Source organism: Rhinolophus hipposideros, assembly GCF_964194185.1.
Source record: "Rhinolophus hipposideros genome assembly, chromosome: 2".
NCBI classification, from domain to species: Eukaryota; Metazoa; Chordata; class Mammalia; order Chiroptera; family Rhinolophidae; genus Rhinolophus; species Rhinolophus hipposideros.
This window is the reverse complement of record NC_138048.1, coordinates 43,269,218-43,286,657: the sequence shown is the minus strand read 5'-3', so window position 1 is coordinate 43,286,657 and position 17,440 is coordinate 43,269,218. Positions and strand designations below refer to the sequence as shown.

Below are 17,440 nucleotides of genomic sequence, written 5' to 3'. Positions count from 1 at the left end.
CTCCCACCCTCAGCTTCATCTGACACTCAAAGAATCTAGTTTCCATATTTTCCCTACTCACCCGTGAAATGTGGTGGAATCATGCTCCCGCAGAGTACTCCTTTTCAAATAGCTACTTCAGAGGCTCATGTTTCTTGCTTTTTATATGGATCCTAATAGGAGTGGGAACTAATACTAGTGGGAAAGAAATTACCACAGCTAGTTTTCTTCTACTGCAAGATCTAAGGCTTCAGAGACTCCAATGACAGACACAAAACACCTGGTAACATCTGTTACCTACAAGCGCAACAAATAAAAGGAGACCACCATTTTACTAAGACGTGTATCACACCTTAAGTAATGATGACAAATTTTTATTTGGAGAGCTTTTTCTTGGGAGCCCAAGAATTAAGCTTCTACAAATTTTAGAGAATCTTATTTCACTTATGGTTACACACTCACACATCTTCTTGTCACTTTTTACTGTAGGTGGAAGAGGTCTGGACAGTGACTAAAGGGCTGAACATATTAGTATAGCTCTGCCCGTTTGCAGATAAGAGTTCAATACATATCTTTGAGGTGATTCATTGTTAATGTCAATATCAATGATTAATTATGAATTGTAAAAATTACCTATACCTTTTGGCAGTAATGGCGTCCTCAGAAATACAACTAGAATGCCATTTGCCATAGAAATGCGTGAACTATTTCATCATGTTACCTTAGAAGGGGTTAAGCCATCATGGTTTTATTACCTAATTTTAGCATGTAATAAACAATAGCTACACTTGCAGAACCTTTTACAGTTTACTGAATAAGTTCACGTGCATTATTTTATTTCAACCAAATAACCATCTTATAATATTGCCTAATGTCAACTTTGCACATTATTTCCAATTACCAGATGAGGAAACTAAGGCTCGGGGATATTGAAATAATTTGTCATTAATTTGTTCATTTATTCATTCAGAATTTATTAAGCACCTGCAATGTGTCTGATGATGTGGATTGAAAGCAAATATCATAGAATTTGTGGTTGCCCTGAGAAGTAGTGGTAGGGCGGGATCAAAGTCCCCTGGCTATCTAGTACGCTGTGCTACATTTTCTAATCCTGTCATCCATCCTGGAAACTACCACACCATGCAGGAAAACATGCTTCTGTGGCATTTTCAGAAGCAAAATGCCAGGTTGGATGGATGTTTGATGTTTCACAAGATGCCATTTATGTGTTATATTGTATATTTTTATACTTATTGTTGAATTCTTGGATCAAGCTTACTAAAGCCAAGTGCTGTTCAAGAAACATCCTGTACATTTCTGAACCGAACTCTTAAATAAGCACCGTTCCATAATCCGTTACATATGCCAAAAGAAAGGGCTTAAGCTTCTCTCGCCATAGCAAAGAAAGATTAGACATTAGAAAAGTGACGCTGTTGTGTTTTAACACCCCACCCCTACCACACACACAGTAATATATTCACCTTGTCTCAACTTCAAATGAACAATGACTAATAAGACCAATTTGTTGCTAATTTGTGTCATTAAGAATGACATTTTAAATTGAATACAAGTAATAACTGCTAATAATTTGAGGTTAGGGAAATAAGCCAACTGACCACTTTTCTCCTCTACTCTGGAACTAATATTTTCCTTTTGTAGGCTAGTTAGTTAGGGACCAAGGATAAAGACATTAAAACAATCACAGCCAGAATTAGATGATCTTGCAAACCTAGGATTATTTTGAAAGCAAGTTATGCTGATAGATAAGAACCAATGCTAACCATGCAACTAAGTTGGTTTTCTATAAACCCCAAGGAGTACCTAAGCAGAGTTGACAACAATTTACCTTTATGAAAAGGCCCCTTTTCAAACTTTTCCTTTATTATAACTGCTTCCCAGTTTGTAACAATTAGAATTCTTTGGTTTAAACAAACTGACTGGCTAATTTCATATATGTGTGTGTGTGTATATATATATATGAATATGGAATAGCTCCCACAATCAAAGGAAACCCAAAAAATCTTGCCTTGGAAAGCACAGAAGTCATGCATCTCTAGAGATGTAGGTTGCAGACACTAGTGAAAAATAATAGTCCTTTCAGGTGACTGCTCTTTGTCATGATACATATTAGCTAACTATTGCTGCTGAACAAACCACTCCAAAATTCAGAGGCATAAAACAATAGTTATGCTATATTTCTCACAATCCTGGAAGTCAGCAGAACTAGGCTGGGCTTTACTATAGATGACTCTGTTCCTGGGGCTGTCAGATTTATCAAATAAAAATATAGGATGCCAGTTAAATTTGAATTTTCGATAACAAATATTTTTAGTATCAGTGTGCCCCATACAATATTTGGGACATATTTATATTAAAAGGAGTACTTGTTGTTTATCTGAAATTCATATTTAACTGGATACTCTGTATTTTATCTGGCAATACTATTTTCCATCTGCCACCTTCCTTCTCCTGTAACCAACAGGCTCAATTGGACATGTTTTTCTCATGGTGATGGCAGAGGCACAAGACCAAGCGAGTCCAGTTGTGCCAGTACTTTTCAAGATTCTGCCTGTATGCCGACATCCTTGGCAAAACAAGGAACATGGCCCAGGAATGGAAAACTGTGTGCCACCCCCTATAGGAATGCATGGGAGTGGCAAAGGATGTGGATACAGGGAATAGTGGGAAACTGGGGCTAGTAACAGTCTATCACAGGCTGAATACAAGTTTCAATTTTCCTTGAACCATTCCTTATAAAAATCAAGTTCCAGGCAAGGAAAGTCTGAATGGCCCAGTTATGTCATACCCCCAATCCTTGGACAATGGAAAATGGGTGACTTGATTGTCAGTCCTAACAAAACAATGGCAGTGGATGAGAGGTGATTTTCCCAAAGTAAAATCAGGGTGTTCTACCAAGAGAAGGCATGGATTTGGGCAAGTAAAACATTCTACTTATGTCCCTGACTGCCTGCAATTCCACTTTTGGCTATACATAAGAAAGATGTTAGCCTTATACAAAAGAGAAGAAGGAATGAGTTGGAACCTAGAAAACTCTACAAACATGTACAGGCACCTCTGGGTCTGCAAATGCCAGGGCAGACCCTGGAGATCTGGTAGAGAAAGAATGTAAGAAAATTATAAAAAAGAGTGAGGTTGGACAATACAATCGTGGATGGCAGAGCCAGACTGTGTCATAATCCTAGTTAATGCTGGTTCACTTTACACCTGAAGGAATTCATGTATCCAGGTACAGTTAGGTGTTAGCATTATTTTAGAAACTGCTATTCAACTTGTAGCCAGTAGAAAAAGCATACATTTCTTTAACACAGAACTTATGTGTATTTCAGTAAGTGTATATTTCACATAATAGGTGTGTATTTAAATAGGTGAAAGCATATCACTTATTTAATAATTCAGATTTTAAAATTTGAACTATTAGTTGTGGCATCTTCATTTTATATTTTTTTCTAACAATGGAAAGCCTGAGGATTCATTTGAATTATGAATTTTGCTAGTGTCCTGAAACATGGGTGTCTAAGTTACATTTTTTATTCAACATTTTGGGAGGTATTTATTTCATAAACAATTAATTTTGGAATGGGTAACACATAATAATAGTGTGCTGTCCAAAAGCTTAGTGACTTATAGTTTTAAATATGTTGATAAAATTGTCATGGTAAGTAAGGGTTATATTTACATGTTTTCTAGAAATATTGCTTTGACAAAGTTGCTAGCATTATATAGAGTATTTCTGAAAACCAAAATGATGTCTACATTTTATATTATTTAACAAATAGTATTAGGGAAATTGACAAAAAAATTATAGGAATGAAACAGACACATAGACCAATGGAATAGAATTGAGAACCCAGAAATAAAACCACACAAATATGGACAGATAATTTTTGACAAAGAAGCTAAAAACATACAATGGAGGAAAGACAGCCTCTTCAATAAATGGTGCTGGGAGAATTGGATAGCCACGTGCAAAAGAATGAAACTGGACTGTTATCTGTCACCATGTACCAAAATTAATTCAAAATGGATCAAAGACTTAAACATAAGACCTGACACAATAAGCTGCATAGAAGAAAACATAGATACTAAACTTATGGACCTTGGGTTCAAAGAGCATTTTATGAATTTGACTCCAAAGGCAATGGAAGTAAAAGCTAAAATAAACAAATGGGACTATTTGAAACTTAGAAGTTTCTGCACAGCAAAAGAAACCATCGACAAAATAAAAAGGCAACCGACTGAATGGGAGAAGATTTTTGAAAACAGTTCCTCCGATAAGGGTCTAATATCCAAAATATACAAGGAACTCATGAAACTCAACAACAAAAAAACAAACAACCCAATTGAAAAATGGGCAGAGGACCTGAAGAGACATTTCTCCAAAGAGGATATACAAATGGCAAATAGACATATGAAAAAATGCTCAACATCACTAATCATCAAAGAAATGCAAATAAAAACCACAATGAGATGTCACCTCACCCCCGTCAGAATGGCTATCATCAACAAGACAAATAGTAACAAGCGTTGGAGAGGCTGTGGAGAAAAAGGAACCCTCATACACTGTTGGTGGGAATGCAGACTGGTGCAGCTGTTATGGAAGGCAGTGTGGAGGTTCCTCAAAAAATTACAAATAGAATTACCATATGACCCAGTAATCCCTCTCCTGGGTATCTACGCAAAGAATTTGAAATCATTTATACATAAAGACACATGTGCTCCAATGTTCATTGCAGCTTTGTTTACGGTGGCCAAGACATGGAAACAACCAAAATGTCCTTCGATAGATGAATGGATAAAGAAGTTGTGGTATATATACACAATGGAATACTATTCGGCATTAAGGAAAGATGATATAGGAACATTTGTGACAACATGGATGGATCTTGAGAGTATAATGCTAAGCGAAATAAGTCAGACAGAAAAAGCAGAGAACCCTATGATTTCACTGATATGTGGTATATAAACCAAAAACAACAAAAGAACAAGACAAACAAATGAGAAACAAAAACTCATAGACACAGACAATAGTTTAGTGGTTACCAGAGGGTAAGGGAGGTGAGGGGTGGGAGATGAGGGTAAGGGGAATCAAATATATGGTGATAGGAGGACAACTGACTCTGGGTGTTGAACACACAATGGGATTTATAGATGATGTAATACAGAATTATACACCTGAAATTATGTAATTTCATTAACAATTGTCACCCCAATAAATTAAAAAAATAAAACCTGGTTATAGCTCACACCAGAAATAAATCCCAGGTTACTTAAAGAGATCGATAAAAACAAATAAAAAAATGAAACAAAACACATAAACAAAAAGAAGAAATAGAAATAAGCACTTAACTGATCTCATGTTAGAAAAGGACCCAATATGCACCGAAGCGATAGAAGAAATCACAAAGGAAAGATCAACAAAGAAATGTGAAAGTTCTAAGAAACAAAAAATGATCATAACATTTAGAAATTAGGAATAAATTGGAGAAATTGCAAATAACATGAAAGCAAAAGGTCAATTCCTTACAATATGAGAAACTCTCATTAATCAGTAAGAAAAACACAGTAATCCAGATAAATTGGAGAGATCACTGAAACTGAATAGGTTGAAAAATATCAAATAAATCGTTCATGGCATTATTTAGGAAAATATAATAAATCACGCTAATATACTATAAATGAAAATTGTTAGGGAGTACTCCAGAAAGAAAAGAAAACAAAACAACAAAAACAAATTTAAAAATTACCCAGAGTACAGTGATGACCCCAAGAATTGAGCATAAATCAATATTGCAGTGATTTTGATACATGACTTATCTTTGTGGATCCAAGTAAGATTATCACTTTAAATGGTAACTTCCTAGGTGGTCATCCTTCCTGAGAATTAAAATAGAGCCAAAAATACTAACCACTTTTGCACTCTAGAGGGAGAATTAAGTTTGGGGAATCTGTAAACCTTAGGTTTTGGTCCTGGCTCTGGGATTTCTTAGCTATGTAATTGTTACCCATCTGTCCACAGGTACACATCTGTAAAATGGCAGTAATAATCAGTATACTTTTTACTTCCCACCTTCATAAAGTTTTTACAAGGCAATGAAATAAAACCTTTGCATTGCTACTTTAATGTTATATTTTCGGTGATGTAAATGTAAACTCCATCAATGGCTTCAGGAAAATGGGCAGGAGCTACTAAAGGACTAAACTAAAAAAAAAGTTTAGTTTTGTTTTTTTTTTTTTACAAGAGGGGCACTTCACCCAACATGGAGTCAGACAGGGGTGGAGCTGGGGGTGGGAAATGACTGGATAGTCTTCCTGCAAAAAGTTGGAAAATAAGCTGAGAAGCTGAAACCTGAAAGAGGAAAGGGACTAACCACTTGAAGAGTTGAAACAAGAATATTCTATGTGTGTGTGGTGGGGGGAGAATGTTAAATGCCTGGGAATAAACAAGGATAGTGTATTCTAGGAACCTAAAGTCGTTTGATCTGATTGGATGAGGCAATGTAAAAGGCTGGCGAGAGAAGCAGAGGCCAAACATGAATATATATATGTATATGTATATGTATATGTATATGTATATGTATATGTATATGTATATGTATATGTATATGTATATGTATATGTATATATAGTGGGGACAGAGCCAGGAGTTCAGTTTCTAAGCTCTCGCCCTCATATGGAAAAGTGCTCACTTGGGTAGTAAATGGCCATCAACTGTGATTGGATGGCCATCAGCTGTGGCTAGTTGGCCGTCAGCTGTAACCAGTGAGCCATTGGCCACTAATATAACTGCTGTGGCTACGCTAGCAGCAAATGGGGGCTAGCAAGAACATGGTGGCTGAGCAAGCAAGAGCGGATTGCAGTTAGCAGGGCAGACTGCAGCTAACAAGTGAGGTTGGTTGGCAGAGAGAAGCGGACGGCAGATTGCAGATCATGGCTCCTGCTTCCTGTCTCTCCAACCCAGCCACCAACGAGAATATAGTGGTATGACTCCCCTATCTATGGCTCCGTGGGTGTTCCTTCTTGGCCTCACCATGTCCTGCGTTCTTATATGGGGAGCGGGACCAGAAACCCTGCATGACACCCTGCATGACATATATATATATAACTTTATACATATATATATACATATATATATATATACACACATATATATACACACATACATACATATAACTATATATATAAAACTATATATGTATAACTTTATATATATATATATAAAGTTATACACACACACACACACACACAGAGGGTGCCAAAAAATGCATACACATTTTAAGAAAGGGAAAAACTGTATTAAAATTACTCTAATGGTAACCACTTTGAGCACCTCTTGTAATTGCAGAAGTCAAAGGTGACTTGTATTCATCTTTTGTTTTCGGTATATATTGAGTATTACAATTTAAATACAGTCTTTTCCTTTCTTAAAATGTGTATACATATATACATATATGTATATATGTATGTGTATGTATGTGTGTGTATATATATGTATATATATATATGTATATATATATATATATATATATATATATATATATATATATATAGGCGCCCTCTGTATGTGTATGTGTATATGGCTCCTCATAGAAAAGAAAAAAAGAAGTTGAAACCTTGAAAAATCTATAACTGAGGAAGTTAGACACCAAGTTTTATCTCACTTCCTATGTTCCTAAAATATACAAACATTTCTCTGCCCCATGGTTAATTTTTTTCATTAAGAGTCAAAGAAATTGATAGTGAAATAGATGACTAGAGGGGTAGCTAAGGAAATATTGATAAAAGCTGTGTTTTATTGCTTCAGAATAAAAACTTACTCGTTTCTGACAAAAATTCAATGAGATGACTTCCTTGAGCTCAAAAAGGAGTTGAGCAGGGGTGGGGGCGGCGGCGGATTTTATTAATTTCTTTTTTTTCAAGCACTCTGTGAGTACCTGCCATGTTCCAAATACCATGCCCAGTATGATTCAGTGGTCCAGGAAACAAAGGCCCTCCTACCTGCCTCTTTTAGTTTAGTGACAGCACTAGTATGTAACCCCGCATTTAAGATTCAGTACTATGGGAGACAAACAGGGGTCACAGTGTGAGAACACGAGAGGGGCACTTCACCCAACATGGAGTCAGGCGGGAGTGGAGCTGGGGGTGGAAAATGACTGGACAGTCTTCCTGAAAAAATTAGAAAATAAGCTGAGAAGCTGAAAACTGAAAGAGGAAAGGGACTAACCAATTGAAGAGCTGAAACAAGAGTATTCTATGGGGCGGGGGTTGAGGGGGAATGTTAAATGCCTGGGAATAAACAGGGATAGTGTATTCCAGGAACCTAAAGTTGTTTGATCTGATTGGATGGGGCAATGTAAAAAGCTGATGAGAGAAGCAGGGGCCAAACATGAATGACCTATTAAGCCATATTAAGAAATTTGGATTTTATCTTGAGGGCAATGAGATTAATCAGGGGATACTATACTCACATTCGCTGTTTAGGATAAAAAAAAAATCTGTGTGGTACATGAATGACAATGAGCTTGAGGAGAATAAGGCTAGAGGCAAAGAAACTAGTTGTAATGCTCTTGCAAAAATTCAGGCCAAAAAAAAAAAGAAAAAGAAAATGTTGATTGCTGGAAAAGACTAGTGGGAATAGGAATTGAGAGTAATGAATGAATCTGAAGATTCGTAAGCCGCTGAACTTGGGGATCCAGATAGGGTAGTAAAAGAGAGAGCATTCAAGGAAGATAAGCTTCTTTTTTGGCTTGAGCAACTGTTTGCATGATGACACCATTTACTGAGATAGTGAACACGAGATGACCTGTGTTCTGTGGGAAGGAAGATAATGACCTCAGTTCTGAGTCTGTTGAATCTTGGGTAGCCGTGAGGCATTTGGTGGAGATGTAGACAAGTGCATTGGAAATGTAGGTGTAAAGGTCATGAGAAAAATCTAGACTGCAGATACCGTGTTTCCCCGAAAATAAGACCGGGTGTTATATCAAGGTTTGCTCCAAAGATGCACTAGGTCTTATGTTCAGGGGATGTCGTCCTGAAAAATCATGCTAGGGATTATTTTACGGTTAGGTCTTATTTGGGGGGAAATACGGTACTGATTCGGGAGTCATCAATAACACAGCCTTAGCTTCTGAAGCTACAGAGTAAATGAGATCACTGGCAGTGAATGATATGAAGAAGGAAGACAGTGATCAAACCCTTAGGAATATGGATATTTAAATAGATAAGCCCAAAAGTTAAAGTAGGAAAGCTGGCCAGAGGGTTAAGGGGAAAAGCAATTGAATGTGGTGACTTAGAAACTAAGAAAAGAAGAAAGAGGTTATGATCAACGAAGTCAAAACTTCAGAGAAAAATAGGATAATAACAAATACTGTTCGTTGGACCTAAAAACAATATGGTTCAAACAAATTGGTGCGCAAACTTCCTGACAGCAGTTTCTTTGGAGATTAATGAGGGAATCCTCATTAATCCTCATTTGCACTGAAGGTTAAAGAGTGAATGGGAGATGAAGACGTGATGTAGAACAATTTTCTTAAGAAATTTGGAGAGAGGCCGGCCCAGTGGCTCAGGCGGTTAGAGCTCCATGCTCCTAACTCCAAAGGCTACCAGTTCGAGTCCCACATGGGCCAGTGGGCTCTCAACCACAAGGTTGCCAGTTCAATTCCTCGAGTCCCGCAAGGGATGGTGGGCAGTGCCCACTGCAGCTAAGATTGAACACGGCACCTTGAACTGAGCTGCCACTGAGCTCCCGGATGGCTCAGTTGGTTGGAGCGTGTCCTCTCAACCACAGGGTTGCTGGTTCAACTCCCGTAAGGGATGGTGGGCTCTGCCCCCTGCAACTACCAACGGCAACTGGACCTGAAGCTGAGCTGCGCCCTCCGCAACTAAGATTGAAAGGACAATAACTTGACTTGGAACAAAGTCCTAGAAAGTACACACTGTTCCCCAATAAAGTCCTGTTCCCCTCCCCCCCCCAAAAAAAAAACCAAGAAATTTGAAGAGGTTGAAAGTTAATAGGAGGGCAACATGGGATTTGTGGAAGCATTTGTTTTGTCTAGAGGAAAAGCAGTACATCATATATAAATATTTATGGGAAGGAGCGGATACAAAGTACAATAAAGTAGGAAGATAAATAAAGAAGTGAAACCCCTTGGTAGTGACCTAGAGGAAGGTGTAATACAATGTCAACTGTCAACATGATTACGTTTCTAATTGTTCAATAATAAACACTTTTTGTATCTTCAGTATCTGAGATCCAGGACCTGAGTATATTGTCCTTAATTAGAAGAAACAAATATGGTTTGGTGGTCAAAATATAGCCCTGCCGTCAATTATGCTACATTTTATTCCCAATTCGATTACTACCTGTCTATGTACCACTGAGCAAGTGACTCAACTTACGTGTCATGTAAAATCAAAGCCCTGAGTATATTCCTCTTATAAAAGAGAAGTAATATGAGTAAATTTTATCATAGGCATTAACTCTCTGGGATCTTGACCACTGGAGATTTTTTTTTTTCTGTGTTGGAAATGTGCGTGTTTTTATATTGCGGATATGGAGTCTTCTCCACCCCACTCTTTTTTTTTTTTTTAATGAGAACATATCTGTATTCTCTCTATGCTGCATCCTCTTGCAAGTCAGAATTAACTACACTTGAGTAATGTCAGCTCTTTTAATTACTACATAGCTTCCCGTTTCAGATTTTAGATTGTTGATGAAGGCACCTACGATGACTAAATTTTCATAGATTTATATCTTATTAGAGTTTTTTGGATATGTTCAGAACAGTGGCTTACTCAGCGGGGAATTAGAACCTGTGATATATACATGATGTATTACAGAATTGTATACCTTAAACTTTAATTTAAAAAAAAGAAAAAAGAAAGTGCGAGTATTAAACAGAACAACTGGACCCACTCAGGAACTCTGAGTTCTAAGCTCAGCTGTAGTTCTTGTTGGGATGACTCTTGACAAGTCATTATTCCTCTCCAGGCCTCATGTTCTTCTCTATAAAATGGGTATAACCTTTCGGGTCCTCATTGTAAAAGTCTGGAAGAATACATTGCAAGTCAATGTGTGAATATAAGGAAACAACCCTTAACCCCAATAGATAAAAGGGGAAACAGAAAATCTATAAATAGACATTAATCGATACGGTAATAAGAATCAACTACATTCTGTTTCTACATTGGGTTTGATGTGGAATCACTGGTTTCTACCCAGAGGCCATATAAGATGTCATTGTGAGAGGAGTGTTAAGATCATGACAATTCTCTTCCCACTTCCTCCTTGTGACACTCTGACCTGGTCAGTTGCTTAGTGTCTCCTCACAGGGATTATATGGTGGTCAGACCTCTGCTTCTATAAGCAGAGTATGTTCCTGTTGTGGTTTTTTTGGTTTTTGTTTTTGTTACTGCACAGTTCCTAATGGGGAGGAAGAGTGAGATAAAACACAATTCCTTTACTATTGAACTCCTTCATGCTCTCTTACCCACCTCCCTCTCCCCAACACATACTTTCTCAGGGACGGCATAAGCAACCAACAGTAAGAAAAGGAAAATCACAGTCAAACCATAAACTCTGCTATTTGTAATCAGTGCATATGCTCTGTGATGAAATTTATGAGTAATTCACTTTCCGCTTAAGCCTACCAATAGGAGACCTAATGCTGCCGTCCTGAACACCTAATGAAGGAAGTCAGATGGCAGCACAGCTAGCCCTTGGGGACTCATTTCTCACATCACCAAAAAGTAATTTTCGTCATTTTGGGCCATCTGGTAGCCTGGATTGTGAAGATGAAGTTTCATTTAAGTAGCGCTTAAGAGTGTGGGCCCTGGAGTCTGCCTAGATTCAAATCTAGGTTTTGCTGCTCACTGAGCCCCCTCTGGGCCTCAGTTTCCCACCCATAAATAAAAATCCTCATAGGATATTATTTCCTTCTTATAAAGAAGTTATTGAGACAATATTTGTAAAACTCTATGTAGGGTCTTACGTGTGCTAAATGCTTAATTAAAGTTAGCTGTTATTAAATTTTTAGCAGTAGTAGTGATGTATTAGGAGTAATAGTAGTATTTTTGTAATGTCTACCTGTCTGTGACATAAGCCTTATTAATTCAATGTTTAAGCTCCAAGGTACATTATCTGGCCTGTCACACACAAAGGTGATATTTAGAGGCTTTCCCTTGTAGTTATTAACCAATACTTCCTCGGGTGGCTACATTATAAGTAACACATTTCACTCCATCTTGATAATACGATCATGCATGCAATCTTATACTAAATAACACTGTTTTGTTTTTGTTTTTGTTTTTTGTTTTTTACTGACATTTGAAGGGAAGATTAAACGATATTTATTTTATATACATAAGAAAATAAATGTAGGTAACACTTATAGGAAAAGTTTATTTTTAATATGTATAAATGGACATGCTCTCTGATATCCAAATGGGTCCATTCTGACCAGAAAAGAGCTAAGAAATTTTCATTATATTACTCTGCGTACTTCCAACCCCACTTGGCTGTAGTGGGAAGATCCTCACCTTACAGTAAGACTCATGCTTTTTCTCTGCCGAGTCTCTAAGGAGTTCGAAAGCACCCTGGCTTCTCACCCCAAAAATTCAGATGTTTTAAGTCCTAAAAGCACTAAGCTCAAATTGGCCACTTCCAGGTGCATGGGACAGTGCTGCCAACATGCTTTTAGTGACCTGGTTACACATTCCATTTCCTTCTGTCTCCGCAGTCCCACCAAAGATCTCCAACATCTCCTCGGATGTCACTGTGAATGAGGGCAGCAACGTGACCCTGGTCTGCATGGCCAATGGCCGTCCTGAACCTGTCATCACCTGGAGACACCTGACACCAACTGGTAAGCAGTCCTCCCGTCTCGAACATGCCACGCACTACCTGGGATAGCCACATGCTTCTGAGATCCGTTTGGTTCTAAAAAGCTAGCATCTCTCTTGTATTTAAAACACTAAAAGAGTTGTGACATAAAAGTGATTCAGGGCCCTCCCTGGTCTTTGGTAATGTACTCATCCTTATGACGTCTATAACCATCGTACAAACATATATTTTTTTATTTCATTTTTAATAGAACACTCCCCAAAGTAACAAATCTAGAAGCATTCTATGCCGTCAACGACTTAATGTATGTCCAAAATGTCTGCCAGTTTTGTGCTTGAGTGTCTGGGGGCAGTATTTTGTATGGATTACGTTTACATAGTTCTTTGCGTGGTTTTTGTTTTGCTTTGCTTTTTAACTATCGTTCCCTAATATGCAGACCGTGGGAACAAATCTTTCAGGAATAATACAAAGCTGTTTGCGACTTCTGATGCCCTGTCCTTGGCATCTGGCTTAGTGGAGGGGCAGCAGGCATGGGCTAAGCTACATCAGTTCATTAAGGATCCCCACCTATATTAATGCGAATAATTCCCGAAGGCTCAGAAAATTATTTCCCAAGAATGTCTCCCCTCCCCTTTCTTGCCCCTCTCACCATAACTGGGTTCTCAGACCCTGCTGCTTTTTTCCACTTAAATATTTTACCAAATTATGAAGGATTAACTACATGCATACTCCTCTACAAATTATATTTTCTGATATGCAAAGCCATGCCTTTGCAAATGGCACAATCTTTGTAGAATATGTCTCCTGCTATTTAATTTTTCATGGTAGGAGGAGCTGCTGATCAATTATTCTTATAAACTGTCATTTATTTTTGTAGCTAGCCCCCAACTTTTAACTGATTTATATCTGATATTCTCTTAAAGTTTCTTTATATAGGTATCTAGAGAATTTAAATTACAACATTTTCATTTTGGAATGACCACCATGAAAAGTTGTCGTGCGTGCAAACTAGACATACAATGGACGCTATCCTGAGATACTTCTAAAAAACCAGGGTCGTGTTTAGTCATAGCATCTTTTCAAAAACTCTGTATTTTGTGGTGTGAAAATATGGGCCTCCATTTCATGTTAGCCCTCAAATTAACTTATCAGGTAAAGCTTGGACCAACCTATGGAACCGTCTCTTATTTAGGCAGCTATTCTAATTAAAGGATTCTACTTTCTTAAGAAAATGTTACTCAGTACCCATCCTTGTTGTTCATGTATGCAACTTGTCATTTATTTATAATATATAACAATAATAAATGAGTTACTTATTTGGGAGATCAATCTCAAACTCATTTCCTCTCAGACCCATTGTATACCTCACATGGAAAAAAATACATAGGGAGTATAATCTGAGTATGAACCTCTGGATATCATACACCTTTCTCCTGGATTAAACTAAACCTCCAGAGAACATTCTACTTGGATGGAATTATATTATCCCTCAATCCCACACCACCTAACCCTGTTCCAGGTAGAATTGTTTTTACTGAATGACAATTTAGTATAAAAGCTATTGGCCGGCATTTAAAGATGTTACAAAAGATATCCTCTGAAATCATTGCATTTACTGTAATGTTGTTTTGAGAGATTGTTAATCTTATTACATAGTTTCCTTTTCAAGGACCCTTTGAAGTAATCCCTCTTTGTTTTCAATACTGCTCTCCTTTTTCTAAGCAATGGTTTGTTTTTTTTATAAATGAACCCAGTGAATTTTTATAAATGATCATGAGTCCTTCATTTTATTGATTGTTACCAAACTTAGAGCCAAATTTATGGCCCATCTGTAAAAGAATATAGGAAATCATATATAAATTACACGTTAACAAAATGGATTCTAAACAAACTGAAAGATTTTAGGGCATAAAATTCATATACAGACCATACTCTTGCTTTCTTCTTGTTTTCTTACCATTATTTTCATATTCTTATCTTCAATTAATCTAAATGTCTACATCAATATATTATTTATAATCTCTTAATTTTTTGTGGTGCAAGAGAAGAATGAAGGAGGATAGATTATATTCAAGTTATAAACAAGGAATGAACCACATTGATAAAAAGATTTTATTTCTTTTGCTGCCCTGTGGCCTACTAAATAGTCTTTGATTTTTGTTTTTTTCAGGGGAAAAAAAATGCTATTGGCGGCCTGAACCCAAAGATAGATAGATAGATAGATAGATAGATAGATAGATAGATAGATAGATATAGGTGATATAGATATCCCTTGAGTTCAGAAAAATAATGAGATGGAACCAGAGTTTGAGGCCTTTCCAAACTTGACCTAGAAGTTTAGCTCTTCATGGCTAACTCTAATAAACTTTTTAAATGATAATGAACATGTGATTTGAACACTGAATAACCTGGCTATCCACAATGTTTCAAATCAACAAAAGACCAGAGGGCAAGCCAGATCATCCACAGTAAAGACAGAACTTACAGAATGCTAGAGACTTCACAATCAACTAGAAAAATAAGTGTCTTCACAGGGATTCCCAATAGGCAGGCCAGGGGTCAGCAAACTGTAGTCCCGGGGCCAAATCCAGCCTGCCCCACTTTTGTACTGCTTGCAAGGTAAGAATTGTCTTTAAGGGATTGGAAAAAAAATCGAAAGAAGAACTCCACTTTTTTACATGCAAAAAATATATGACATTCAAATTTCAATGCCCATAAATAAAGTTTTATTGAAACACAGCTATGCTCACTCATTGACATATTCTCTGGCTGCTCTTGTTCTAAAACAGAGCTGAGTAGTTGCAACAAAAATGTCTTAGATCCCAAAGCCTAAAATATTTTCTCTCTTGCCCTTTGTAGCATAGTTTACAGACCCCTGTGCAGGACTGTAGCTTGGAGCACATGACAAGGATTTTCTGCCCTCACCTTTGACCCCATGGGGCTTTGGGGGTATTTTCCATTAAGTTTCTAAGGACATCTAAAGGGAAAGAACTTTATTCTTCTATAATCCTTTTTTTAGTCCCTCTCTGTGGGCCAAATTCTATTCTGCCACATACAAACCCAGTTCCCTGCTGCATTCACAGACTCAAGGACACATTCCAGTTCTCCCTTGCCACAGGTATTAATTCCCAAGCACACTCTGTCATCTCTTTCACATCTGACCTATTAATAAATAACCACCTATCTGATCATAATCATATTCCTGGTGACAAGAGAGAGAATTTGCCTCTACGGTTCTATAAATGAAACTAGGATTTTTATTCTTTTTTAGTTTTGGTTTTCATGGATTATTTTCCTTCTTTTCAAAATCTGAAGATGGGTTTGAGCCTATTCAGTCTATAATAGAAAAGTCTTTCTTAGAGCTACCCAGAGAAGAGGCTGTGCTCCCTCTCTGACAGCAAAGCTACCTGCAGCCCGTGGTCGAGTGAGCAAAATATTCCAGCTAGCTTTGTTCAATTATTAATTGTGTCTTCAGTGCAGAGTGTGACTGCCTTACAGAGGAGATGTACCTGTAATTAGCTGGACCCCACAGGGGCATCGAGTCCTGAAAAGGGAAGATTCCATGCAGGGTTCACAAGTACTTGATTACCTGTCATTTGATGACAGGTGGGGGAGAAGGAAAGAGGGCACAAGGTATATTTTTATGAGGAGAAGAATATTTATTACCCCTTAATTCAGTTCTTTTTTTTTTTTTAATTTTAGGTTGGGCCATTCTGTTTTTCTTTCTTTTGACATCTGAAATTTCTTTTTCAAGTATACTGCAAGTGTTTTTAAAGATGGACATTAAAAGAATGGTGAATCTTTCATGTATACAAAATCAAAACACATACCTGACTTAGATGGAGGAGAAGAGATTGATGCATTTATTGTTGCCTTTCTTATATTACTGATTTTTTAACTTTTCTCTCTTTTTCAGTTATTCTGTATAGTCAAAATGATGTGTCACGTATGTGGTTGTTAAATGTGACCTATTTTCTCCCTTAATTAAGTTAGACTTTCATAATCCTGTAACTCCCAGAGGGCAATTGCACCGTAGCATGTATTTTCTATGGAGTGTTTGATCTCCCTTCTGTGTGCAATGCTGCTCCCATCTTCATTTAACTTTGTTTCTAAATCTTTTCTTCTCACATTCCAGAGGAAGTCCCTTTCTCAAGTATAGCTCATATAGTGTCAAGATTGCTCAGGGTTACAGAATTTCTGTGCATTTCATTTCTACACAGCTTTTTACAACCTGAGTTGCTTTCTATACCTGAAAAAAAAAAAAGATGATTTAACCCCTTGGCCTGAGAACGGCTTAAAAAGTTAAAAATACAACTTTTTTGTCTAAGCCAGAAGCCAGATTGGACAGCAACACAGAGTATAGAAATCTTACTTATGAAATATTTTGATGGGGTGGGTGGGAAAACGTGCTGGGAGGAGGTAATAGGACTCTGGAGAGTCTGAAATGCTATTTTTCATTGGATGTTGAGTTTTGACCGCTTGGTGGGATATTCCCCTTTAATTTATTTCCAAGTTTTAACCCTTGCTGATGGTACTCTTAAACTCCATTAATGCTATAACCACATCTGTCCTCTGGTTTTATAACTCACCCAATTATTAGTA

General features: G+C 37.3%; 1 protein-coding gene across 4 annotated transcripts in view; it reads left to right on the top strand.

The window, feature by feature from the left end:
* LSAMP (limbic system associated membrane protein) overlaps positions 1-17,440 on the top strand; it is a 1,158,269-nt gene that overhangs the window by 928,129 nt on the left and 212,700 nt on the right. For all 4 annotated transcript variants that reach the window (XM_081074508.1, XM_081074507.1, XM_081074509.1 and 1 more), the window contains one exon: positions 12,735-12,860. In XM_081074508.1, coding sequence (XP_080930634.1) covers positions 12,735-12,860 — 126 coding nt within the window. The remainder of the gene's footprint in view (positions 1-12,734; positions 12,861-17,440) is intronic.